Raw genomic sequence first — 27,512 nt, forward strand, 5'->3', positions numbered from 1 at the left:
CCTGGTGCCTCCCCGTCTGTGCATAGCCCAGCCTCACCTCTGGGGAGCCTTTTTCCCATTTGGCCTTTGCCAGGAGAGAGGATTTAAGGGCCACGAGTCATGAAATATGCTTGTTGGGGATGTGAAATCTATTTCTGAGCAGTTCAGATGTGCCTGCAGAGCTTGAAATGCCTGGGCCAGGCAGGGAGACTGGCTGGAGGGCAGGGGATGGCAGCCCGAGCCGTCAGTCCGTCGGTCCTTCCCTCCCGTCCAGCCTGGGCTCAGCTCCCAGACCCAGGAGGGCCAGGGCCCCCAGCTCTGCCGTCTGGCCACCCTCTCGGCACCTTCTCAGCCAACTCCTCTCCTGCTGACTCAGAACGAAGCTTGGGAGCCGAGAGGCGAGAGGCGGAGCCAGGGCCAGCTTCTCACTGCCTTTCCTGTGTGTCTAGAAATAGGGTGGGGGACGGATCAACGGAAAGTTACTTGGGGCTGGCCCGAGCAGGGAGGCTGCGGTGGAGCTTGGGCTGAGCCTTTGGGGGAGCCAGGCGGGGGGATCCCCAGCAGGCAGACGCTGTAGAGTTTGGGTCAGCGACCTTGGGGACCACCTGCATTTGGTTCACTTCCTGGCCACGCCCCAGGTGACCGGCTTCAGGCCACAGCAGAGCCCAGATCCTTGTCCTGAGGCTGCCGGAAAACATGGAAACCTCATCGCAGTGAAGACAGGTTGGATTTTTCCCTTCTGCCAAGTAGCAAGGCTTTTCCCCTTGGTTTTCATGTGGTGGATCCACAGCCCCTCGGGCCTGCTCCCCTGAGATGAACTTGGATGAATGAGAAGAGCCAGGCCCTAGAAACTGCCCACTGCCCTCTGCCCTCTACCCTCTGCCACTCCTGCTGCTACCGCTGACTGAGGTGAAGCTTGGGCTTGGAAAGACCTCGGTCAACAGAGTCCTCAGCCATGCAAAAGAAAGAAATAGACTGTTTGAGTCCCGAGGCTCAGAAACTGGTAAGGGGAGGGAGCCTGTTACCCAGCAGTCAGGCTTGGGGTGGCTGGGCAAAGGGGCGTGGGGAGAATTGTTTTGGTTTCTGGTTCCCACTGCCGCGCAGTGCCTCCTGAACCATCCCGGTGGGAGCTGGGGAAGAGTGCCTGCTGCCGTTGGCTGGGGGAGGCTGCTTGTGGGGGGCCCTGAGGCCTCCCTCCTCCCCCCTTCCAGCCCTGCCCTCACTGTCTCCCTCTGGGTGGGGAGGGGAGCACCGCCCTTTCCTGCCCAGCCCTGGTCAGCTCTGCCCCGCTAGAGCATGGTCTTGCCTATGGAAAACACCCCAGCACTAGGAATCGAGAGACGCGGGGTTGTGTTTCCTTCTCTGTGCCGGCCGCGGTCTCGGCTCATTCATTGTGGAACCGGCCTCTTTCGCTATTTGGGTTTGTTTCCTCTTGTGTAAAATGAAGATTTCACCAGATGGTTTCTGAGGGTCCTTTCCCACGGTGGCAAGTTAGGAATCTATGAGAATGGACACAGGGCCAGTCACGTCCCCTCCCTGAGACTCAGTTTCCTGATCTGTACAAATGAAGAGTTTGGTCTAAATGTCCTTCCAGCTCCATACCTATTATCACAACTCTGTGACCTGTGGTGTGACCGTGGGCAGGTCTCTTCCCCTCCGGCCTCAGTTCCCCCTTGTGTAAAATGAGTAATTTCCCCTAGACAGCCTCTGAGGGCCCTTTCCAGCTGTAGCAAGTCAGGAATCTGAGAATGAGGGCAGGTCCCGTCCCCTCCCTGAGGCTGTTTCCTGATCTGTAAAGTGAAGGGCTGGAATTCCTTGGCCTCTGAGGTTCCTTCCGGGGGTAGCCGGGTAGGGACTCAGCCAGAGGTACAACAGGAGAAGCCTCTCCGGCCGCAGGACTTGTTAAACAGCATTTGGTTCACTTGGGACATCATGTTTTCCTTCTCAATGAAAGGTTTTTCTTTGTTCATTATATTAAAATGTTTGATTGAAAGCACCTCCATTCTGGCAGCTCCTTTTTCCCTTAGGGCCCAGGCCCATTCCCTGACAGATTTCTGCCAAACCGTTGTCACTCTGCCACTGAGCAGCCTAACTTTGGGCACACATACCAGGAAGAGATTGGAGGCAGAATGTTGCCTGGCATACCAACCACCCTGAGCCACCAGCTAGAAAGACCAGCCTGCCTGACTAACTGCTGAAGGTGGCAGGGCCAGTGGGGCGGGGGGCTCCGTGCCCTGGCTCACTTTCCCAGGCACTGATCCCATTAGGGTCCAGTTTCATAGTTGTGGGTCATTCTGGGGAAGCTGCTGCTTAGAACCCCGGGACCCATCTGCTCAAGAGCCACTGAGAATGGTCTTGGACCCCCCTGGGGCTGATGGGGGAAGGGATGGGCCTTGAGCCCTGTGTTGGTCTCCCAAGCTGGCGTTGTTCACCCTGGCTGGATTGACCACTTCCCTGTAGGCCCTGCCATGCAGATCAGTCCCTTGACTGGCTTTCTGGCCAAAAAAGGGGGGTGGCATGGGTCTTACCTTTTAATTACAAATACCAGAATTGGCAAATCTGTGAAAATCAGCAAATAGCATTACTCCCTCATTTTATAGCTGAGGAAACTGAGGCTCAGAGGTGCATTACTTACCCAAGGTTTTACAGCCTGTAATTGGCAGTAAGTAACATTTGTCCCCAATGTTGTCGTCCTTTCTGTGAACAGGCCGGCATGATGGTAGTGAAAGCTAGCCTGTGTCTCCGAATTTAAATCCTCCCAGCCACAGTCTGGGAGGGCGGAGGGGGAGGAGAGGCTTTTTTCATGGTCACCCCCCCCCCCCACCCCCCACCCCCGGTCACCGCACACCCGGTGAAAAGGAGACCCAAGAATTCATCCGAGGTGTCAAGCTTACACCACTGTTTGTTATCTGGCTCTGGGAGGTTTTGTATTGATTCCAGGGAGCTGGATTCGAGGCCCAAGCCTTCAGGCTGGGAAGACTCAGCAGGAAGTGGGGCTGCCACCCTTCACTCCCACTGCCCATCGAGGAATCCTGGCTGGCAGCAGGCCACAAACTCGAGCTCCATTTAAAACTAACATTGCATCTAAAAAGTTTTCCCAGCCCCCAAAAACTTCCCACGAGCAACTGGTGCCAAGTGGGGGGAGGGGTCATGTTTCAGACATTTAATATGTTGACCTTTGGAGCCTGGGATCTAGAAGGGGCTGGATCTGCTGGCAGCAGCTCCCCGCCCTCTCCTCACTGCCTTCAGTTAAAAGCAAAGCGAACAAGGGACCATCTTCCCCCACGAAGACCCCCACTGAAGCCGGCTGCCCCAGTGTCCCATTGGTAGGTGTCCTCATGAAGTCGGGAGAAGTTGAGGAAGGCCAGCAGCCTGTTGGGAGGGTAACGGGATGGACAGGTAGAGAGGGGTCCGGGGTCTGCAGAGGGTCACTGAGGTCCCTTTCCATTCCCACGGACCTGTTTGAAGAAAGAGCTTTTAACCTGCCTCCCAGCCATCTCTGGGTGAAGCCTTCATTACCTTTGCTCCAGCTTGAAGAGTTAATAGCTAACACGTACAGAGAGCTTTAGTTTGCGGAGCGCTTGGCAGGCATGGGCTCACTGGATCCTTACAACATTCCCCGGAAGGCGGTGGCTGTTGTTAGCTCCATTTTACAGATGAGAAACCTGAGGCAAACAGCAGCTGGGTGACTTACCCAAGGTCACGCAGCTAGTAAGTGTCTGAGGCCTCATTTGAACTCGGCTTGCACTGACTCCAAGTGCACTATATTAAAATTGTTGTTAGTAGTGACAACAACAATAATAATGATAATCTGGGTTTCCTGAGCGTAGTTTCTGTGTATGTACTATAGAGACATCTTACCCAACCCAGAACGGGAGGAACTGAAATAGTTCTCTTTAAATTTATCACACATTTGTTAAATTCCAGGCCCATGAAGCTTAATTAGGAAGGCTCAGATCTGTAGGGGTCACCTCCCTCACACATGGCATCACCATGAATTTTTCCGTAGTGGGTATTTCTGCTTGCTTTATTTATTGGAGGGGAAAGAAAGGTGATTTTCCTTTGTGTTTTTCAGTTGTGACTTTATAGGCCTAAGGTTAAAGACTTTGAAAGGCCCCAAATCAAGCAATCTGCTCTGGCATCTCTGGTCAAACAGTGTGACGTCACTGCTAAGCCATGCGCAGCCCTCACCAATACCTTTGCGTGCCACATGGTCAGGCAGTGATGCCCCTTCGGCCTAACAGGCTCAGAGGTGAATGCGGGGTAGGATATGCCTCTCAAAGTTTGACCAGGCATATTCCCAAAGCTCGGAGTACTAGAGAACAATGTTAGGTCTCTCAGCCTCTGGATCAGGAGAATGCTAAGGTTTTCAAGAGGAAATTCAGATAAGGGATCCTGGGTTATACAGGGCAGTTGTTTTTCACTTTTCAAGTTTGGTTTCTTTGTAATTAAGACCCAGGTGTGAAGGCAGCAGTGGATGGAAAGGCTCCATGTTAGGGCTCCGCTGGGCATTTTCTCTATTTCCATCAGATAGATTGGGACTAGCCATTATCTGATGTAGGATAGAGGGAAAAAAACGTGTCTCTGCAGACCATTTCTCTAGATATCATTGGATTGGGCAAAGGGCTGGTTGTTTAAGTGCTATATAATTGGATTTTTAACATCTCTTTATATGTTGGTTGGAAACCTTAGGAATCACTGAGTAAAGTGGGAGCGTGAGTTGGCTGGGAAAGAGCAAAGCTTGGAAATCTGGGTTGGATTCCTGCTGCTGTCGCTAGCTGTGAGGTCCTGGGCAACTCCCTGCAGGGCATTGTGCCTCGGTTTCCTCATTTGTCAAGGGGAGAGTTAGGAGACTTTACTAGCTGGCTCATAGGTTTGCTGGGAGAGGTGTGCTTTGTAGACCTTTAAAGAGCTGGGGAGAAAGGAGCGGCAGTTTGGTTCAACCCTCTCAGGTTACAGGCCCTGAGTCCTGACCTGGAGGTCATCACTGTCACTTCAATCATCTCTCTGCCTTTCATCTAAAATCTCTCTTCTGGATCCTTCCCTGCCACCTACAAGCATTCCCTATCCCCAGGTGTCTCCCATGCTTAAACGCACCCCCTCCCCCCCAGCTCGGGCTCTCCTTCCTCATTTTTACAACCAACGTTTTGGAGAAAGCCTCTATGGTCTTTGTCTGGGCCTTCTTATCAGCCCCTTGCGATCTGGCTTCTGACTTTGCCAATCAGCTGACACTGCCCTCTCCGTGGTTACTAGTGACCTCAGCATTTTTGAAATCTGCTGGCCTCATCCCTCCTGACCTTAAGGCATTTGGGCACCCTGTCCTCCTGGGCACCCTTCTCCTCTCTGGGCTTTCTGGGCACCAGACTTTTGTTTCTCTCCCTCCCTCTCTGACTGCTTCCTCTCTGTCTCCTCTGCTACATTGCCATCACTGTTCTGTACCCCACGTCTGGGTGAACCCCAGGGCTCCAACCTCGAGATGTTTCCTCCCTCTCAGCAAAACCATCGTCCGACACGGGTTCAGTTATCATGTCCAGTGCTGGTTATTGAAGACTTCCTTTGTCTCTGTCTCTGTCTCTGTCTCTGTCTCTGTCTCTGTCCCTCTCTCTCTCTCATGCTCTCCAGAGCCACATCACCAGCTTACCTTGGCTGTTGGACATATCTGCTCGATAGGCATCTCAGATACAACGTGACTCAGACAGAAACTCAGTATCACCCCGCTCTTAGGAGACCTCTTCTCCTAATTCACTTATTACTATCCAGAGAAGCTTCAGCCCTCAAACTGCCCACGTTCCCAGCTTCACAGCCATGCTGGTCTCTTCGTTATGGCCCCTTCGTCCTCCTATCCCAGGCTGTTGTCAAGTGTTATCCATTCTGCCTCCATTACATCTCTTACTTCCATCCCCTTCTGTCCACCTGTCACTATCCAGGTTCACCCTCATTCCCTCTGGCCTGGATTAATTGGCCTCCCTACTTCCTGTCTGTTCTCCACAGTCCAACCCCCTCATGACTGACAATCTAAATATTCCTAAAGCACTGGTTTGCCTTTGTTACTGCCTCCCCACTACTCAGTAAATTATAGGGGTTCCATCTCATTCTGGGATCAAATACACATACCTCTGGTGGGCCCTTAAGGCCCTTCAGAATCTGTTTCCTGTTTTCCAGACTTATTTAGTATTACCCCACTCCTCCCCCATTCTCTCTCTCTGTGTCTTTCTCTTTCTGTCTCTCTCTTTCTTTCTGTGTGTCTTCCTCTCTCTCCCCCCTCCCTCTTTCCCTCTTTGTCTCTGTTTCTGTGTTTCTCTCTCTATCTCTCTGTCTCTGTCTCTTTGTCTTTCTGTCTCTCTCCTTCTCCCTCCCTCTCTCTTTCTCTTTCTTTCACTTTGTCTCTTTTCACTCTCTCTCCCTCTCTTTCCCCTTCTTCCCCTTCTCCCTTTCTGAATCGTGGTCAGGTCCTGGCTCTCCACTTATTAACCAGATCACTGGCTAAGTCCCTTGACTTCACTAAGCATCTCTTTCCTCTTCTACAGCACCAGAATAGTATCACTTACACTACCCACCTCTTCACGAAGTTGTGAGAAAAGCATTTTAGAATTCCAGAAAAGGCTATGCAAAGGTCAGACAGTCTCGTTTGTAAACTTGTAGCATAATCCAGAACCTTAAGATACTGTAACAAACCTGGATAATAGTCCTAAGTTAACTGTCCTGTACCCTGAATGTCATGCTTCTCCCTAGTACTTCAATGGAAATGAAGATTTAATTTTAGATAATTATTTCTCATGGTATGAGATACTTAACTTTTAAAAAATTCCATCCCTAGTATTTATTGCTTAACATATTAATTATCAGGAGTTCTCTAGGCATTTCTGTAAATTGAATTGTTATATTTTCACATGCAGTAGCTGCAACATTCCTGAGAGTCACGTGGTCATGTCAGTGCTTTTGGTTTGGAACAATTAGAAGAGGGCCAATAGCATTTAAATTCCAAGGTGATAAATGAACCGAATAGCTAGCATTCCTGAGTCAGTCCTCTGACGTGCAAATAGAGCCCGACCTAGGCTGGCGATAGGGACTGGTTCTGTGCTTTATTAATATAGGGAGTTCCCTCTACCAATTCAGGTTGGTATTCCCTCAGCACCTTGTAATTTTAGAGGGTTCTGTCTCTATCATGTTGTACTTCAAAAGTGGATTTTTTGAATCCAGGTACAAGATTTCGCATTTCTCTTTATGAGAGAGGTTATGTGACTCACCCAGGGTCACACAGTCATTATGTGTCAGAGGCAGAGCATGACCCTAGGTCTTCCTGGCTCTGAGGGCAGCTCTGTCCACTGTGCCACGTTGCCTCAAACGTGTCACCATCTTGTGTCTGCTTCCCCACTTCAGTTCAGTCCACCAAACCTGAAAGGACAAAGTGTGCAAACCACAGGGCTTGGCTTTGGGTAGTGACATAAATGGAGCGATCCTTATTGCGCTGGGGGTGTGTGACATATAGAAAAGTGAGCCTAGAACAAGGGAACTTTTGGAGGGAGAGAGTATTAATATTTGGGGACCAGAAAGTGGTGTCACCCATGCTGAACCTTAAAGGAAGGCAAGGATGCTGAGAGACAAGAGATGAGGAGGGAGGGCATTCCTAGGCTAGGGAAAACTTTTTCTGCTGAGTTTAGAGAAAAGCTAATAGAATACAGTTTGTCTGGAATGTTGAGTTTGTGATGGAATCATGGGGTTGCTGTAGGGTTAGGTTGTAGGGTCCTCGATCCCAAACTGGTAGGGACCCCAAAAGCCATCTTGTCATTTTACAGATGAGGAAACTGAGGCCCAGGAAAGGGAAATGACATGTCCAAGGTCATAAATACATAGCAGTCATCAAATGCAGGATTTAAACCCAGGCCCTCTGACCTAAAGCTAGTGTTCTTTCCAGCTTATTCTTCTGCCTCCACAGTAGTAGAAAATAAGGCTGGAAAAATCGGAAAGCCCAAGGGTGAATGGAGGGCCCTGAATGCCAGGACTTTTCCATTTTATCTTCTAGTAATGGAGAGGCAGGGAAAGTTTCCAAATAAAGAAGGGGTGAGTTTTGGCAGCTTTGAATTGGAGAGAGGAGAGAAGGGGAGAGAAGGGAAGCAGGACCCCTAAATCTGGAGTGGCTACCATAACCCCAATGAGAGGAAATGCAGGCTCATGGCATCAGTGTGAGCAGAGAGAAAAGGGGTGGAGGCAAGAGATTGGAGGCGATGGCTCCAGCCCTGGCATCTGGTTGGACATGGGGGATAGGAGAGAGGGCAGAGTCAAGGATGATTCGAGGTTCTGGCTGGTGGGGATTGGGAAGATGGCGGTGCCCTCAACAGAAAGAGGGAAGGTAGAAGATTTCAGGATGGTGGGAGGAGAAAAGTTAGGGAAGGAGACATCCCTTATGAGTCTGAGATTCCCAGGGGCCATCCAGGAGAAGAGGTCTGCGAGGCAGGGGCAGGGCATGGCTAGAGATCAGAAAATCCATTAGGGATGGGTGTACCTTAGCATCCCCTCTCCATAACTGGTCTGGCCAGGAAGGAAAACAGCAGGACTGTTGGCTGCTTGATGCTACAGCTCTGTCATTTTTCCTCAGGCAGCCATATGTAAAGCACTGGAACCCTAAATATTCATCATAAGCAAGTTATGAAGGAGGGGCACTATTGCACCTGTGTCACACTAGAACCACTAAATCTTTTCCAAACTGCAAATCATGCCTCACTCCTCCTGGGCAGCTGATGGCACAGTGAATGAAGTTCTGGGCCTGGGGTCCTGAAGACCTGAATTCAAATCCAGCATAAGATGACACTTACTAGCTGTGTGACTGAGGGCAAGTCACTTAACCTTTGCCTGCCTCAGTTTCCTAAACTGTAAAGTGAGGATAATAACACCTACCGTGAAGGGTTATGGTGAGGCCCAGATGAAAGAACATTTGTAAAGCCTTGATTACTTAGCTTTGCCTGTCTTTATTTGTGTTTGTATCCCAGCGCTTGGTACAGTGTCTAGCCCATAGTAGGCTCTTTATAAATGCTGATTCCCTTCCTTTCCCCTTCTTCTTGGTACGGGTGGAGAGAGAGTCCAGACTTATGATTTCATTAGTGTGAGAAACTCCCTCTATGAAAAACTCCCTCCACCAATGCAGGTCAGCATTCTCTGTCAATGTCAATATGTCAGTACACATTTATAAAGGGTCTGCTCTATGCAGGCACTATGCTAATAAATAAAAACACTGTCCCTGTCCTAAGAAGCTCACGGTCTAATGGGGAAAGGCCATACACAAAAGGAAGCTTCAGAGAGAATAGGGAGAAGTACCTTGCATGGGGTTATGATGAAAAATTCTGAAGACGCTCCAAAGCGGTGGAGCTGGTGGAGAAGTGGATAATAAGCCAGGGCTAGACAAGAAAATGATTAATGTTGGAGAAGATGCGGGAAAATTGGAATGCTAATGCATTGTTGGTTGGGTTGTGAACTGATCCAACCATTTTGGAGAGCAATTTGGAACTATGCCTAAAGAGCTATAAAAATGTGCATACCTTTTGACCCAGCAATAGCACTTCTAGGTCTGTATCCCAAAGAGATCATACAAATGGGAAAAGGACCCACATGTGCAAAAATATTCATAGCAGCTCTTTTTTGTGGTGACAAAGAATTGGAAATTGAGAGGATGCCCACCCATTGGGGAATGGCTGAACAAGTTCTGGCATATGAATGTGATGGAATACTATTGTGCTATAAGAAATGATGAGCAGGCAGACTTCAGAAAAACTTGGAAAGACTTGTATGGTCTGATGCTGAGTGAAGTGAGTAGAACCAGGAGAACGTTGTATACAGTAATAGCCATGTTGTGCGATGAGTAACATTGATAAACTTAACCCTTCTCAGCAATACAAGGATTGAAGACATCTCCAAAGGCTTCTTGATGGAAAATGCTATCCACATCCAAAGAAAGAACTATAGGGTTTGAATGCAGATTGAAGCATACTATTTGCTATTTTTTTTCTTCTGTTGAGTTTTGTTTCCTCTTTCTGGTGGTTCCTCCTATTGGTTCTAATTCTTCCTTACAACATCACTAATGTGAAAGTATGTTTAATAAGAAAGTATATGTATAGCCTATATCAGATTGTGTGCCATCTTGGGAAGGGTGTTGGGGAGGAAGGGGGAGAAAAGTTTTAAACTCAAAAGCATGTGGAAGAGATTGTTGATAAATCAAAATAAATTAATAAAAAAAATTAAAAAGGTATTTAAAAAAAGAAGAAGCCAGGGCTAGGCCCTCTCTTCCAGTGGAGATCCTAGAGCCCATGGCTTCCAGGAAGAGGATCTGAGCAGAGAGGCAGAAGGTGCTGACAAGGTCTGAGGACCAGGCAGGACCAGATTTCCCAGAAATGAGTTTCCTGGGGAAGGAAGGAATGATGGATGGATCCAGAGAAGTCCCAAAGCAGAGATGATGGTGGAGAATCTGGCCCTTCTGGGGTTTGAGAACAGCTGCTAAGGGTGGGGAAAAGTGAAGACTCCCCAATGCTGGTTTCACAGGTAGAACTTGAACCCAAGACTCCCTGACTCCAGGCCCAGCTCTCTGTCCCCTGTCCCCTGCACCTTCTCATTTTGTACTTTGGAAGTTGGATCTTTAAATTTAGGTACAAAATTTTACCTTTCTCCTTATGACATTTCTTCCCAGCATTCTAATCTGTCAAGATCCCTTGGGAGCCTGACTTCATCCTGTGTATGAAGCTATCCCTCCCATTCATGTGTCTTCTGCAGATAAAAGCAGGCCGTTATCTCAGTACCTGATAAGAGGCCAAGTTCCAAGCCAAAGGCAGGCCCATGGGATCCTTCCCTAGAGACTCTGGCCTTCCCTTCTGGCAGAGAACTTCAGCCACTCCCATACCCACCTCCGAGTGCAGGATTTTCTAGTCCGCACCTCTCTCTCTTTTTCACAAGAGGAGCATAAGAAATTGTGTCAAGTGCCTGGTTAAAATCTAGATGAAATAGTCAGTGCCAGTCCCCTGACCTCGTCAGGAAAGGAAATGAAGGCGTCTCCGGCCTGAGCTGTTGGTGCCAAAACCTTTAAAAATGTCTCCAGCCCTTTTGACGTTGAGAATTCTCCCAGAAATTACAGTCTGGCTCTCTGGCCTGCAGAGACTCTCTTCCCTTTCGGTTTTCGGGAAATTGGGCGTTCGCCCGTCACCGGTCTCCTGTTAGTGCTCCTACCCTCTGTGACCTTTCACAGACCACTGGTAATGGTCCAGGAGTCACCCTGGAGAGTTGTGGGGTCTCAGCGTGTGTTCTCTGGGTCTAGCAGCCTGACTTCCTCCAGGGCAGCTAGGTGTTCTCACACCATGTCCTCACGTGTTTGGGGCATCAGTTCCTTTCAGTTGTCTTTGTATTATTCTCCTGGGCTAGACACAGCAGGAGTGCAAAGGTTGGGAGATGGAAGGGAGTATCTGCCTTTTCTTTACCCTCAGTCCCATCTACCTTGAGAAGTGCTCCTATCTTTTCTTTGATCTCTTTTTCCCAACTCAACTTAAAGAAAATAAGTTTGTGTTATTGTTAGCTTTCCTCCCCAGCCTCAGCTCATTTTGAGCATTAGTGATCTTGGGACTGTTACAGAACGTGGGGCACCTTTCTGAATTCATGCTGTACAAGCCTGCCTTTACTTCCGTCTCCATGTCTTTTAAGAATCTCATTTGGTGGGTGAGAGTTCCCTGTGCATCCACATCAGTCTTTTTAGACAGCTTCTGTTGTTTCTCTTCAGAGTAACTGGCTTTTCTTTCTGAATTCAAAGTTTCTTTGTTGATGGGATTCCATCCCTCCTGGGTTGACTTTGTGGGTGGAATTTTAGTCCATACAATTCTACCTGTCTTCCTGCTGAGTATTTTGAAATCAGTTCTCCCCTTAACACATATGCATGTTAGATTATTCCTAGCTTCCCAACATGGTTGTATCACAAACTCCAAAATGGTATAGTCACTTCCCCAGGGTTCTCATGATTTCTACCCCAACAGATAGTTTGAAAACAAACAACCAGATATCTGGATGATCAATGGACACTAGTGTCATACCCTGGGCCCTGCTTATCATCTGTTTCCCAAACTCTTCATCTATGTCCTCTGTCTAGGAGGTTGCCGACCAACCAACCAATCACCATGCATTCATTAAGCTCCTATTATGTGCGAAGTGAATTATTCAGAGGCGGCTAGGTGGCTCAGCGGATAGAGCACTGGGCTTGGAGTCAGGAAGGCCTGAGTTCAAATCCAGCCCCAGATACTTACTAACTGTGTGACCCTGAGCAAGTCACTTAACCTCTGTTTGCCTCAGTCTGCTGGAGAAGGAAATGGCAAACCACTCCAGTATCTGCCAAGAAAACTCCACGACAGTATGACCCACAGGGTCATGAAGAGTCAGACACAACTGAACAACATATTCAAAGTGCTGGGGATGCAAAGAAAAGCAAAAACATGGACCCTGCCTTCAAAGAGCTTATATTCTAATAGGGCAGATAACATGTAAATAACATACAAGATACTTACCTAGTAGACAGGGGATAATCTTAAAAGGAAAGACTTTAGCAGCTAAGGAAACTAGGAAAGAAGGCCTCCATTAACCTTCCCTCCAAAGCATTCTAAAGGATAGCTTCCGGTGCCTGGATTTCTTCTTATAACAGTGCTGTTTACCTCTTCTATTTCTTTTATTTTATTTTTTTGTTTCTTTTTTTGTTTTGTTTTTTGGGTTTTTTTCTTTCTTTTCGGGTTTAAGTGACTTGCCCAGGGTCACACAGCTAGTAAATATCAAGTGGCTGAGGCCTGATTTTTCTATTTCTTCCAGCCAAAAAGTGACATGTGTGAAGAGGAAAGTAGAGAAGGTACCTTTTTAATAACATCTTGTGCATTATTCTCATTTCATATTGTTTGTGGCAGTTAGGAGACTACCTTCACTGGCAATATCTATACCTTTTAAAAATTCTTGATCATAAGCAGTAGCATGGGGGAGGGGGGAATGAAGGGCCCACCCCAGGACCAAGAAAACCTGCCCCTGACTCGTACTCGTTATAAGACCCTGGGCAGCTGCTCTCCGCGCTCTTGCTGGTCCGTCGTCGTTTTCAGTCATGTCTGGCTCCCCATGACCCCATCTTGTGGGGTTCTCTTGGCAAACATACCAGGCTGGCTTGCCATTTCCTTGTCCAGCTCATTTTACAGATGAGGAAACTGAGGCAAACAGGGTTAAGTGTCTTAGCCAGAGTCACACAGCTAGTGTCTGAGGCCAGATTTGAACTCATGGAGATGAGTCTTTCTGACTTCAGGCACTATGTCCACCATGCCACTTGGCTGCCTGCGCTGTAGGCAATTCTATAAAAATGTAAGTTCTAGAGAAGTTAATATATTGGGGCGGCGGTCCTTCCCCTGAGAATTCCCTTTGCTAATAAAAGCACTGGTCTACTCCCTGTCCCTAGCCTATAGGGAGCTCTTATATTCGTACATTCACCTATCAGAGAACCAGCTAAAGAATGCTGTTCAGCTCATTTGTTGCCATGGAATAAAGAAGCCAGAAGAGGAGACAGGAGACGTCAATTGGACGTTGTGAGGACTTGCAGGTGGCCGTATAGCTCTGTACAGCACAGTGGAGGCAGGAAGGGGGTGGGGGGAGTCCCCTGTAAGACAAGGGGCCTGAGGAGTTGGGGAGCATCCCTCTAGCCAAGCCCCAGATGCTTCCAGTTCAGTTCAGTTAAACCTCAGGATTCTCCAATGGATCCGGGATCTCACTGGGTTGGGAGTTTCCTACTGGGACACAGATCACATCACCCCCTGCCGTGGTGATGGACAAACCTCTTTGACTCCTGTCCCTTGTTGGTTCTGTGTGGTAGCCTGGTGAATCCATTGAATTGACGGGGAGGGCCCTTTGTCTCACCGAGGCAGGCCAGCCACAGGAACAGCATTGCCTCCCAGCGTCCCTCGAACTAACCTGTTGGTCTCTCTTCTCTTTGCCATGACTGATTGCTCTTCATTTCCCTGATCTGTCCATGATTCAGAGATGTCTCAGGTTTCCTTTCCTTGTTTTTGTAACTCAAAGCCAGAGCTGCTTCATGTTAGGTAAAAACACCAGGAGAAACAAGACCTTTCCTTTTACAGGCTAATATGAACACCAATAATCTTTCATCTCTGTGGTTAGTCATCATGCAAACAGCTGTTTTCACTTGCCATCCCTCAGGTTGCATGTCGAGCAGTATAGGAAGACTCAGTGGCCTTTAAGACGGCCAGCCTCACTAGAACCCGTTTGGAGATCCTTAAAGATACTGGCTACCTCCTCTACCTCAGTTTGGGCGGAGGCTTGTTCCAGCCTTGGGGGATGAGGGGACAGGGAGTGGGCAGAATTCAGCAAGATGCACATTTGTCTTCCTTTTGTATATTAGGTCTTTTCTCCAGTGTGAAGAGGTGCCTTACCCTTGTGGGAGAGTGGGGGAGGGGTGGGAAGGGGAAAGGGAAGGAGAGAGAGGAAGGAAAGAGAGAGAGAGAGGGAGAGAGAGAGAGAGAGAATCTCCCTTTTAATTGAAGGTAGTTTTTATTCAGTTTAAATTAGTCACTCAGTGAAACTTGCCTGTCCCTAGTGAGCTCTGGAAGAGAGAAGCCAGCTTTGAAATCCACTGCTTTCCAGGGTCACAGGAAAGGAAGGTATTTCTAGCTCCTCCTGCCTGGATTTGGGCTTCTCAGCTACTGAACTGAACCATGAGCAAGCAGCAGGCAGAGGTCTTTCTTAAGGTCTAGCCATGTATAAACTCTGCTAAATCTCCATATGGTGATCAAGCATTGCTTGACTATTAATTTGCATTAAACCCACTGGGGTGACCCAGTTCTACAGCACAATGGTCCCTGGTATGTTGACCTTGGGGGTGGCAGTGCTGCGCGGCGGTCACCACCATCCCCCCTTCCCTCAAGGGCCAATGGTCACTGGTTTCCTTTGGATTCCTCAGTTACATTTTTATCTTATTTACTAGACTTCCTCTTCCTTGACTCACCAATGCTTCCAGCTCATTTTTGCCTTGCAGTAAGAAGTTTTCCATAATAGAGCCGTGTATTAGGTTCTTCATATTAACAGAGATTCAGAGCTAGAAGGGACCTGAGATGTCTTCTAGTCCAACATATGAGGAAACTGAGGCTCAGAGGTATTAAATGTCTTGCTTCAGGTCACATAAGTAGTAGCAAGTGACTGAACCAAGATTCTGTAACTACACGTGCAATGAACGAAGTCACTGTTGGGGTCCAGATGGAATGGCGCAGTCTCCCACTTCACCTCTGTCTCTGCCTCTCTCTCTCTCTGTCTCTCTCTTTCTCTGTGTCTCTGTCTCTCTGTCTTTCTTTCTGCCTCTCTCCCTCCATCTCTCCATCTCATCTTTCTCATTTTCCTTTTCTGTAAAATGAGGGCTTTGGACTTCTGATGTCTTTTCCAACTGTCTATATCCTATGAATTTTCCCTCTCTGGGCCTCAGTTTCCAAATCTATGTAATGATTAGCTATTCTCTGAGGCCCCTGATCTGGGATCCCAGCACTTTGAAAGGCAGCCAGTCAAATTCTCTTAAGGAAAAAAGTTCGTCGTCGGCGCTGTCCGGGATAGGCTGCTTTCAAAAGCGTCTTTTATCTCTACTGACGCCAAACTTGTTTTCACATGGATTCGTGTCTCTTGGCCTGGCCTCTGGGTCCAATGATTCCTCGCTTTCGTGGCTATGGGATTTCAAAGGGCCTCGATGGAGTACTAACAACCAGAGGGAGCCCACTTCACCCAGATGCTGAGGGCTTTTGTGAAAAACCTTTGCTGCCCTTTTAAAGCCTGTAGTCCAAATACACAAGGCCAGGGAAAGCTGTTTTTCCCAATTTAGAATTCTGAAGGCTTACTTTGAGCAGTAATCTAGATGTTGCTGTACAGTCCTATTTCTTTTTATAATAGAGAATCCCAAAGCCCTGTGATCTCCAATCTTCCCCTGGAGTCTTGAAGCTCAACCTGGTTGGGGATGGGAGGCAGCTTTGGCTGGTTTTCTGTTCCATCTGGAGCTGCTCTTTGGTACTTTGGAGGCATCTCAGGGAGCCTACAGCTGCCTCCCCTCTGTGCTCTGTTCTTTATGGCGGCCTCCTACTCAAAGCTTCTGGCTTTGGGGATCACCGGCCTCTTTCGCTTGTCTGTGAAAACCTCCTCCAAGCCCCCAGACTGGGGGGGCGGGAGTTTGGGATAGTGTGGGCTGGATGACATAACACTCGAGAAGCCTTTTGCAAGCCTAAAAGTTCTAAGTCAATGCTAGCCATTAGTTCTGATCTGTGTCCCCAAGGCTTAGCACAGAGCCTGGCCCTGGGAGGCACCTGGGGATGCTTTGTGATGGAAGGAGGGAGGGGCCCTCTCTGCTTGAGTATATTAACACTAACAGTCCAGGATGCACGGAGTCAATAGCCCCGAACCGTAGTAGAGTGGGCCCAAAGTAAATAAAATCAGTGTTGGGGGGTACAGGTTGAATTTGAAGGGAGTGGTCACAGAAGAACGTTCAGGCTACGGCGAGGACAACATAGAGCCCTTTCCAGTAACGTGCCATGGTGTCTGGCCTTCATATTTATAGTTGGGCTCGGGATGGGGGGTTACTGTTGGGGGGGCCGTCACACATGAGTGTCATCTGGCGGTTGTGGCAGGAAGCTGTGTGTGTGTGTGTGTGTGTGTGTACATGTGTGTGTGATTTGTCTTGTTTTCTATCTCAAGTGGTCGAGGTGATGGAAGCCGTTGCCTTGAGGAAAAGTTCATGTTCACCTTTGAAGCGGGTTGGGGGAGCAGAGCTGAATCTGGAGTCAGGACCCGGCTTGGGAGGGAGCCGCCTCTCTGTTCACCTGGGTGGCCTTGGGCAAATCGCTTCCTATCTCTGGGGACTGGCTTTCTCATGTGTAAGTGAGAGGGTCGGATTTGGACAGTTCCAGCCAGCACTCTTCCCAGTCTGGATCTGTTACCCTAAGCCGCTTCGCCTTGGTGGGCCTCAGTTTCCTCTCGTGTAATATGAGGGAGTCGGACTGAACCTCTGAGGTCCTTCGCTGCTCCAGCGATCACGTGACCTCTGGGCCTCAGTTTCCCCATCTGTGAATAGCTAGACTCAGTGACCCCCGAGTCCCATTTCTCCTGTGGGGGCACCTGTAAATATGAGCAATGAGAATAAAGCATTTGAATGAAAGCTGCTGCATATCCTGTCAATTTACTCCCCTCAGCGAGAGCCAAAGTGGCTTGGTCTTGTCACCTAAATAAAAAGAAGTGGGAATTCAAAACCGGGAAAGCAGATGGTGCCTTCCAGTATTTCATAACAGTAGTGATTCCCTTCCCCTCCCCCACCACCTCTGGAGGATTTGTCATTGAACACGGACAAGACAGTGGAGCGGGAGGCGGGCCCAGAGTGATGGGGCCCAGGGAGCACCAAAGAATAATGACCCGTATTTGTAGAGTTCAGGCCTTGGGCTTTACAGAGCACTTTCCTCAGGCTGTATACCTGGTGTTATTGTCATGAGGAAATGGGGGCCCAGAGGGGTTATGTGATTGGCCTTTGGTCACTCAGCCAGGCCGGAACCCATGTCTCCGAACTCTCCGTCTGATTCTGGAGCCCCTGCTTTCCTTCAGAACTCAGTTCAAGCACCATGAGCCTTTTTGGGTCATCCCCCCCCATCTGCTAGGGTCTCCCCACTACCGAGGTGCCTTGTATTTATTTTTTATATGATTATATATGTATTTTACTTATTTATATTTTATATATGATATATATATTTATATGATTATCTCTTCATTAGGATGTAAGGGCCATGAGAACAAGTATTTGTGTATTTGTGTCCCCAGGGCCTACCAATGTGCACTTATTAAATGCCTAGTGTTTAACTTGACTACATTATACTACTTCTGATTTCTGAAGTCATTATTAGACATTTTTAGTGAACCCCAGCTAAAGGGGTGCTGTCACCCCTGCCCCAAAGTTTGCCATCCAGTGGATTATACAAATCAAATCAGAGTAAGTTTGACAGAAAGTAGAGTATGATCAAGGCCAATAAACACACTCCAAAGTGCACATTTGAGGTAGGAGAGATGGGATGGAGGCCTTCTTGGAGGAAGTGATGTCTGAGCTGAGCCTTGAAGGAAAAGGAGGATTTCGGTATACAGAGCTTAGAGGCTTTGTGCTCCTTGAGAACATGCCTGTATGAATGCACAGAGAGAGAAAGATGGCGGGCCAAGATGGCGGAACTATTCGGCAGGGTAACAGTGTAAAATCAATCCAGGAAGGTAGGTTGAAGCCATCTGTGGGAAGGGTCTCAGATCCCAAGGCTTTTATCCTATGTCCTTTCCAGTGGAAAGTCAGAAGACCTGAGTTCAAATCTCACCTCTGATGCTCACACTTCCTCGGTGACCTTGGGCAAATTACATAGTCTTCCTGATTCTCAGTTTCTCACTCTGTAAATTGAGGCAATGGGCTAGATTGTTCTGAGGTAACCCTATTATCCTATGCTAGATTCATAGTAGAGAGGCCTGGGATCACATATTAGAGGACATCTAGTCCAACGCTCTCATTTACAAATCAGGAAACTGAGGACTAGGGCGATTACACGCTTTGCCTACGTCCAGCTGTTACTACCTGAGGCAGGATTTGAGCCCACACCTTCCAGACTGCAGCCCAGCACTTTGTCCGCTGCACCACCCTGGGACACAGTTAAGCAGAGGATGGGGAGCGATGTCTCACAAAGATCTGGTATCTGCACAAAGGCAGGTCATGGGAACCTCTTACAGCTGGGCTAAGAGCGTCATCTTTTAACTGTGTGGGGAATGAATGAAAACACCTACATCTACTAAGCTCTTACTTTGTGCCGGTCAGGGTCTGTACTGTCTGCTGGGGATACAAACAGGCAAGACAGTCCCTGCCCTCAAGGAGCTTACATTCTATAGGGGAAGACAGCATTTAAGGGGGGAAGGGGGGTGATGAAAGGGCAACAATTAGTCACCTGGGGGGGAGGGGTTAGGGCAGGCTAAGGGGAAAGCCCTCTAATCAGAGCCCAGTGTCCTGAGGTCTCCTCCATTTTACCCCTTCTGCAGTTTTGATTACTAAGTCATTGCAGCTCTACGTGATGCCATTTGGGGTTCTATTGGTAAAAATGCTGGAGTGGTTTGCCATTTCCTTCTCCAGCTCATCTTATAGATGAGGAAACTGAGGCAAACAGGGGTGAAGTGATTTGCCCAGGGTCACACAGCTAGCAAATGTCAAAGGTAAAATTTGAACTCAGGTCCTCCTGACTCCAAGCCCAGAGCTCTGTGCATTATGGCACCGCCTACCTGCCCATACTAAGCAGTGCACTGTATAAGTTATAATCGATCGTGAACAAGAAACTCAACTCAAGGAACCCTGGAACTCTGCCCATGGCAATGACCCCTAGGGGTTATCTGGTCAACTAGTTGAGTGTTATTGATGTGACCTGTGACCACCATCTGGGAATACTGTCTTCTTTGACTTCATTACCTTTTGATTCATCCCAGTTGAACATTTGATTTAAACATTGGGTTCGGCGCTGAGTCGATCTTCAGCACTCAAGGTCACCAACGGTTCCTTCTCATCCCATCTCTTGATACTAGGCCCCTTAGGTGACATCTGTTTTAGCCTTCAGTAGTATCATGTGTGGGGGTGAGACAGGATGGACGAGAGCTGCCTTCAGCATCATCCCAAGACAGAAATAGGGAGGGGGAGAAAAAGGAGAGCTCAGGACCCCTCTTCCCATGCCAGCTCGCTCAGGAGGCTTCTAAAGAAAAGACTTATTCCTTTGGTTTACTTTGCTCATCTGTCCTGGCACTGGTTGCCGGCCTCCTGCTGAGAAAGCAGATTTCAGGGCCTACTGTGGAGCTGACTTGCATCTGTACTCCAGGGCTTTGTCTGGGTGGGGAAAGGGGGTTCAAGTCAGAGGTTTGCCTTCCCCGGGCAGGCTGGTACATGAACAGAGGCCATCCTTGAGCCAGTTCATTCAGTCATTGCTGACACGGCAGAGTAATCCGGACGTGCTTGTATGTGCCCACGTATGGGTGTTGCCCAGACTTAGACATGAACAGATAAAAGAGTTCAAATGGTTGCTTGAAGGCAGGGGGTTCTTCATCTCTTTTGTGCTATGGACCCCTTCAACAGCCTGGTGAAGTCTGTCTCACAATTATGGTTTTAAATGCATAAAACAAAATAGGTAGGATTACAAAGAAATCAACTATATTGAAATGCAGTTCTCAAAATATTTAAAAAGCAAACTCCCAAATCCCAAGTTAAGAACCCTTGCTCTGAGGGATTTGGATGATGTGCAGAACCTGGGAAATCGCTGCAGCCTTAGGCCTATTTGAACCTGACCTTGAACATGATTGGCACTGCTATTTGACTTACCTTTATTTTGGAGGGGATGAAAAGGAGCTTAATTACTGTGCTTACAACTCCAAGCTAGTCGTATTATGAAATGTGACTTTTAATGCATAGTGCTTAAAGCCTCAGCATTACTGCTAGTGTGGCCAAAAAGGAAAAAAAAAAAAAAGCAAAGAAAAGAAACCAGGGGCAAAAAGACTTCTAATTTGCCTGTTTCTTTCTCCCAGGAGACTATAAGCTCCTCATGGACACGACTATATAGCTCTAACTACTTTGGTGTGTCTCACATGGTATCTAACAACATGTTAGGGACACAGCACCATTGCTATTGTTGTTGTTCAGTCATTTCAGTCGTGTCAGACTCTCCATGACCCCATTTGGGGTTTTCTTGGCAGAGATACTGGAGTGGCTTGCCATTTCCTTCTCTAGCTCATTTTACAGCTGAGGAAACTGAGGGCAACAGGGTTAAGTGACTTGCCCAGGGTCTCATAGCTAGTAAGTGTCTAAGGCCAGATTTGAATTCAGTCCTCTTGACTCCAGGCCTGGCACTCTATCCACTATGCCACCTAGCTGCCGTATTCCTATGGTAGAGTAGAAATAATAATAATAATAATAATAATAATAGTAGCTGACACTTATATGGAATCTTGGCCCTGGAGCTAGAAGGGACCGTCATTTTACAGTTGAGGAAAGTGAGGCCCAGGAATGCAAAGCAGTTTTCTCAGAATCATAAAGTAGTCTGTGTCAGGTAACTAGCAGTTGTCATGGGTCTGCTACGTGCCAAGCACGGTGCTAAGTGCTGAAGTTACAAAAAAAGGAGAAAAGAAAAGTCCCTGCTGTCAGGGAGCTCATGGGCTGCTGGGAGGAAACATCAGACAACCAACTACATGCAAACCAGATATGCACAGAATAAAATTTTAAAATAATAATAATAATAACTAACTTTTATATCACACTTACAATGTGTCAGGTATCGTGCTAAATGTTTTGCAATTATTATCTCATTTAATCCTCACAACAACCCTGGGAAATAGGTGCTGTTATTTTCCCCACTTTACAGATGAGAAAACCAAGGCAAACAGACGTGCAGTGACTTGTCCAGGGTCACATAGCTAGTAGGTGTCTGAGGCTGAATTTGAACTCAGGTCTGACTCCAGGCCCAGCACTCTATCCACTGTGCCACCTAGCTACCTCAGATTGGGGAGTGAGCCCCTCAGAGGGAAGGCATTATTAAGGAGGACTGAGGAAGGCTTCTTACAGAAGGTGGGACTTAGGCTGAGAAGCCCGGGGTGCCAGGAGTCAGAAGTGAGGAAGGAGGATGTTCCAGGCACGGAGCCGCTGGAATGGGGGTGCCATGGTCAGATCTGTGTTTTAGGAGGATCGGTTTAACAGCTGAGGGTCAGAGAGGATTTGAACCCAAGCTCTTATCGCAAAAAGATGAGTCCTATCTCTAGAGTTGGGCAGCTAGGGGGCGCCATGGTGCACAAAGCTCCAGGCCTGGAGTCAGGAAGACTCCTCTTCCCAAGTTCAAATCTGGCCTTGGACACTTACTAGCTGGGTGACCCTGGGCAAGTCACTTCACTGTGTCTGCCTTAGTTTCCTCATCTGTAAAATAAGCTGGAGAAGGAAATGGCAAGCCACTCTGGTATTTTTGGCAAGAAAACCCCAAATGGGGTCACAGAGAGTTGGGCACGAGGGAAACAACTGAACAACAAAAAGCTCTAGAATCCAAGGACCTGCGTTCAAATCCTACCTCTGACAATACCTTTGTGACCGTGAGCAAATCTCTGAACCTTACCTCTTGGTATCTTGTTTGTGGAGGGTTGTTCCCATGTTGTCTTTTCCTGTGACTGAGCTCCTTGGGCCGAGGACAGTTTTTGCCTTTCTTCACGTCTCCCGTGCTTGGTTCAGTACCTGGCATATAGTCAGTTCTTTTTTTTTTTTTTTTTTTTGCTAGGCAATGGGGTTAAGTGACTTGCCCAGGGTCACACAGCTAGTAAATATTTTGTGTCTGAGGCCGGATTTGAACTCAGGTCCTCCTGAATCCAGGGCCGGTGCTCTATCCACTGTGTCACCTAGCTGCCCCTATATGGTCAGTTCTTAATAAATGCTTTTTGTTGACTTGATTGAACCATCCTGGGCCTTAGTTTCCTCAGCTGTAAAGAGAGAATTGGAGTGGATTAGGGGTTCTGAACCTGGGGCCCATGAACTTTAAAAATATGTATTTTGATAAAAACTACTTCGGTGTAATTGGTTTCCTTTGGGATCCTCTGGATTTTCGTTTCTGCATCCAACAACACGCATGGGAGAAGGGTCTGCAGGCTTCCCCAGGAGCTGGGATTAGACATCTCAGACACCTTCCTGTTTGGACCTCGTGAATTAACACTGGAAAGGGATCAAGCTTCAGCTTTTGGGGCTGTGGTTAAGGTTGTACTGTGAAAGCATTAATTGGTCTAAAAATTAACTGTAGTTTCTCTTTTTCAGGCTGAAGCCCGGCTTGCAGCCAAGAGAGCCGCCCGAGCTGAGGCTCGAGAGATCCGCATGAAGGAGCTGGAGAGACAGCAGAAAGAGGTAAAGAGCTTCTTTCTCTAAGCCCCCGACCCGGGTTTGCCCTGGGGGGGGGGCACATTTCTCAGTGCCACCTTTTCCTGGTTGGCCTGTCCTTCTAGCCATGCCTGGGTTTGGACTGAATTTGTTCCGTCTGAATTCCTGTGAAATGAACCCCAGGCATGCATGGAATCAGTCATGCCAACAGGACTTTGCCGGAGCTCTCGGGTAATGGCTTAACCCCCGAAACCCCAGGTCATCCCTAAACGCACAGCCCCAAGCTGAACGCAGTTGTCGGGCCCTGCTCCCGTTCTGGTCCCCACAGAGGGGCAGCCCATAGTCAATACCGCCAACCCCAAGTCCTGTGGGCGACCTCGAGGCCATTCCTGATAGAAACGTTCCGTAAGAATAACGCCAGATAAACATGCAGCTGCTGGCTCTCTCAGTGAAAGAATCATCTTGGGGACTCTAGGGAAACTGAGTTTGGGCCTGCAAAAGGATGGGTGAGGCTTTGGAATATGGCTTTTGCTTCTACTAGTTTGGGGCTTCCATTCTTGCTAAGGATCAGTCATTTCAACCAGTAAGCCTTTATCGAGTGCTGTGTGAATATTTATATGTATATGTACCTACATATATATACATTCACATGTATGTTTGCCTATGTATTACATGATGTCTTATAAACCTTAGTGCCATTTTAAGCTTCTAGAGCTTACACTTTGATGTACATACATACCTATACATTCCTATCTGTATGTATGTGTATATACGTATATTTATAATTGTGGGTATATATGTTTATATGTATATATACATATATATTTATAAATGTGTGTGTATATGTATTTATATGTGTGTATATCTCTCCCTCCCTCTGTCTCTCCCTCTCCCTCTCTCTCCCTTCTCCTCTTTCTCCCTCTCCCTCTTTCTCCCTCTCCCTCCCCCTACTCCTCACATCCACACATTCAGGATTTTTCCAGCTGAGATTGGAATCAAACTAAGTGAGGGGTGGCAAAGGGTGTGACAGCACACCCACTGCCTTGCTCTTGAAGGTCTGAGTCTGTGATGTCACTGATGTAGGGAACTCCCAGAAGAGGGAATCCCCTCTACCAATGCATGTCTCCGCCTTCTCTGCCTCTGGGCAAGTTCCCTGGAGCACCCCTCGGGGGGAAGGGGCTTGCTGGGGTCTTCCAGCCCGTGTGTGTCAGACATGGGCTTTAAACCCAGTTGTTGTTGACTCCGAGGCCAGCTCTGCCCCTTGGGCCACACTGCCTCTTGTACTCCTACTATGAGTAGGGTGAGGGACCTAGGACCGGACCTGGGATTTCACTGGTAGAAGAAACTCTTGGGTGAGGATAGTTCTGCAACTATGCGGGTCTGCACCTTCTGTGCCATTTGTAGCATTGCCTGGAGCACTGAGGTTAAGTGACTTACCTTGGGTCACACGGCCACCTTGTGTCGGGGGAGGCTTGAACCAGGTTTCCCCGGGTTCGAGGCCAGCTCTCTGGGAGACGTGTGTAACAGCACTGCTTGACCTGTAGCTACTCTTCTCCCTTCAAAAATTACCACTGTTTAGGGAGACCTGAACGGGCTTGGCTCCCAAAGGTCATTTTTCAAGGAAGGTGTTTCAAACTCAGAATGCATTTTCCCACTGGATCAGGGTCAGGGTCAGGGGTTGTTAGGTTCTAAAAACCAGGCCATAAAAATACTATTATATATTCTGGCTGAGGTGAACTGGCCTGCCTAGAACCCACAGCAAATTCTGAGATTGTTGCAAATGGACCAAGGGTCCTCTGATGCCTCCGTGCAGCAGGCTGGGTTTCGCTGGGTTCTATCAATGGAGACACGCTCCTGCAGGTTCTACCAAGCTGGAGAACCTCTGGGCACAGGCATAGTAACTGAGTTTGCCTGCTGTCTGAGGGCCAGCCTCACTAAGTACATCACCAGTAGGCTGGCTTGGAGGGGACGCATTCTTTGGCCAACACGATCCTTAAAACCTACCCTCAGGATACAAACTGGCTCTCAGACCCATCTGGCTGCCTTCTGCTAACACAATAAAAGTGGAAATAAAGAGTGCCCAGCCACCCTCATTGACTGAGGCCCAGGTGAAATTCATCTGGATGTTCTGAAAGAACTAGCAGGTGCTAATGGCAGTGAGCTTTCCATATTCATGGAGAATGGAAGAGATGCTTGAGGACCAGAGAAAGCAAATGTTGACTTTGTCTTAGCAAAAGGAAGATGAGAGTCTTTTACACTGTAGGCTGGTAGTTTGTCTTTGCTTCCTGGGAACAGTTTGTCAGTAAAAACCAATATGGTTTCATCAAGAGCAGGTCATGACCTGATGAGCCTCATTTTTTTTTAAAGGGGGTTGGTTACTAGACTGGTAGATGAGAGCAATGCTGTAGAAATAACATCCTTGGATTTCTTTGAGGTATTTGATGGTTTCCCATATTATCCTTTGTAAGATGTGGGCTAGATGTTGGTATAGATGGATGAAACCCTGATTGCTTGAATGGCCCAACCGAAGAGTTGTCACTGATGAGTCACTGCCAACTCAGAGATCTCTGGTGAAATACTCCAGCTGTTCTAGGCCCATAGCCTTTAAGTGAAGAAGCCCCTTAGAGGTGGCTACCTAATCTGACCACTTCATCCTCCAATGAAGAGCTGAGTCCAAAAGATGAAGTGACTTGCTTACAGTTACATAGGTTGTGAGAGGCAGTCCCAGCGTTCCAGCCACGGTCCTCTGGCTCCAGATCAACATTCTTTCCACTGCCGATCTCTCCTGGGCCTATGTGGTCCGACATTTTGATCAGTGACTTGGATGGGGAGAGAAGAGAGCTTTTCAACTTTGTAGACGATATGAAGCTGGCAGGCATAGCTCAGCCTCGATGAGAGCTGAGACCTCAGGAGCTCCATATCAGACATGGTGGCCAAAAAAATCACACATAACCAAGGAGAAGGGAATGAGAAGGAAGAGAACAGGGAATCCGAGAATCCTGGCGAGTGTCCTAGGGACATGGAGCTAGAACCATCCAGGCCAAGCCCTCATTTTACAAGAATAGCAAAGTGCTCTCTCTCTCTCTTTCTCTTTCTCTCGCTTTCTCTCTCTTTATATATGTATGTATATATATAATATATTTCTATATTTATAGAGAGAGGAAGAGAGAGAATGCATTCTCATTATTTATAAACACATTTTATAGTACTTGAAGATATGCAGAGTGCTTTGCATATATTATCTTTTTTGATCCTCACAACAGCCCTGGGAGGTAGGTGCTATTATGAGCCCCATTTATAGATGAGAAAACTGAGGCAGACATGAAGTGACTTGCCCAGGGTCACACATCTATTACGTGTCTAAGCTAAGATTTGAATTCAGGTCCAGCACTCTCCCCACTGTGCCATCCAGCTGCCTCACTGGTAATTCAGGATCAGAGAGAATGTGAAGCCTTAAGAGGAGAAAATTGATGATAATTTATAGATTGAAATTAGTTAATTTCAGTGTAAACAGTTACTATGCAGATTTAGTTGGAGGAATTCTTGGTCAGTGTTATTAATAAAACCTTTAACCAACATATATATTTTTTTAATTTTCTTTCTTTCTTTTTTTTTTTTGGCTAGGCAATGGGGTTAAGTGACTTGCCCAGGGTCACACAGCTAGTAAGTGTTATGTGTCTAAGGCCGGATTGGAACTCAGGTCCTCCTGAATCCAGGGCCGCTGCTCTATCCATTGCACCACTTAGCTGCCCCCCAAAATATATTTTTAAAAGAATACAAAGTCCTGCCAGGTTTATTGTTTGCTGATTTTTAAAAATGGATTTGGAAGAGGAAAATTCTTGGAGAGGTGAGAGACTAGATGTTGGGAGTCCCATTAAGAGTCTGTTATAATATTGTTCAGGTCGGAGGTGATGAGGGCTCAAAGCCAGCATGAACCTTCTTGACTGCCCTTTCTACTTAGAGGGCTTGTGGTTCCCTTGAACACTCAGATCTTTTTCACATGGACCACTGTCTAACCAGAATTTTCTCATCTTGTACTTGGGAAGTTTATCTCTTTGAACTCAAGGGCAAAACTTTACATTTATCCTTAATGAATCTCATCTTATTAGATTCAGTCAGCATTGCAGCCCGTAAAGTGTGTGTTGACCATCCTGCCCACCTATGTGTTGTCTTCAAATTTGATATACATGCTGTCTCTGCTTGTATCTGAGCCATTGATAAAGATGGAAACAAGGGGCAGCTAGGTGGCGCAGTGGATAGAGCTCTGGCCCTGAAGTCAGGAGGACCTGAGTTCAAATCCAGCCCTAGACCAAATACTTGACACTTGCTAGCTGTGTGACTCTGGGCAAGTCACTTAACCCCAATTGCCTTAAAAAAAAAAAAAAAAAAGGATTGGGAAACAGCATAGATCCCTGTGGCACCTTCCACGTTGACATTGAACCATTTTCCAACCTAATTGCACTCTGGTCTGTCCCCCACCCCTCCATCATAAATAGTACAGGAAAGTTTGTCAGATGCTTTTGCTAAAATCTAAGTAGATGCTACGTATACAATTCCTGTCTCAGAAAGGAAATGATCTTATTCCGACATGACCAGTTAAGCCTTGCTAGCTCTG

At 47.6% G+C, this 27,512-nt stretch overlaps 1 protein-coding gene across 5 annotated transcripts in view; it reads left to right on the forward strand.

The window, feature by feature from the left end:
- The first annotated feature begins 403 nt into the window (after nt 1–403).
- The window catches only part of LRRFIP1 (LRR binding FLII interacting protein 1), a 111,514-nt gene continuing 84,405 nt past the window's right edge, over nt 404–27,512 (forward strand). For 2 of the 5 annotated variants that reach the window (XM_027875340.1, XM_027875342.1), the window contains exons 1-2: nt 414–982; nt 22,838–22,924. In XM_027875340.1, the coding sequence (XP_027731141.1) occupies nt 935–982; nt 22,838–22,924 (135 nt within the window). In that variant the 5' untranslated portion in view covers nt 414–934. Of the gene's footprint in view, nt 983–22,837; nt 22,925–27,512 lie in introns of all 5 variants that reach the window. The other 3 variants (XM_027875344.1, XM_027875345.1, XM_027875343.1) reach the window with 3 other exon arrangements.

This window comes from Vombatus ursinus, unplaced genomic scaffold (assembly GCF_900497805.2).
Source record: "Vombatus ursinus unplaced genomic scaffold, bare-nosed wombat genome assembly UNPS02014808.1, whole genome shotgun sequence".
In the NCBI taxonomy this organism is placed as follows: Eukaryota; Metazoa; Chordata; class Mammalia; order Diprotodontia; family Vombatidae; genus Vombatus; species Vombatus ursinus.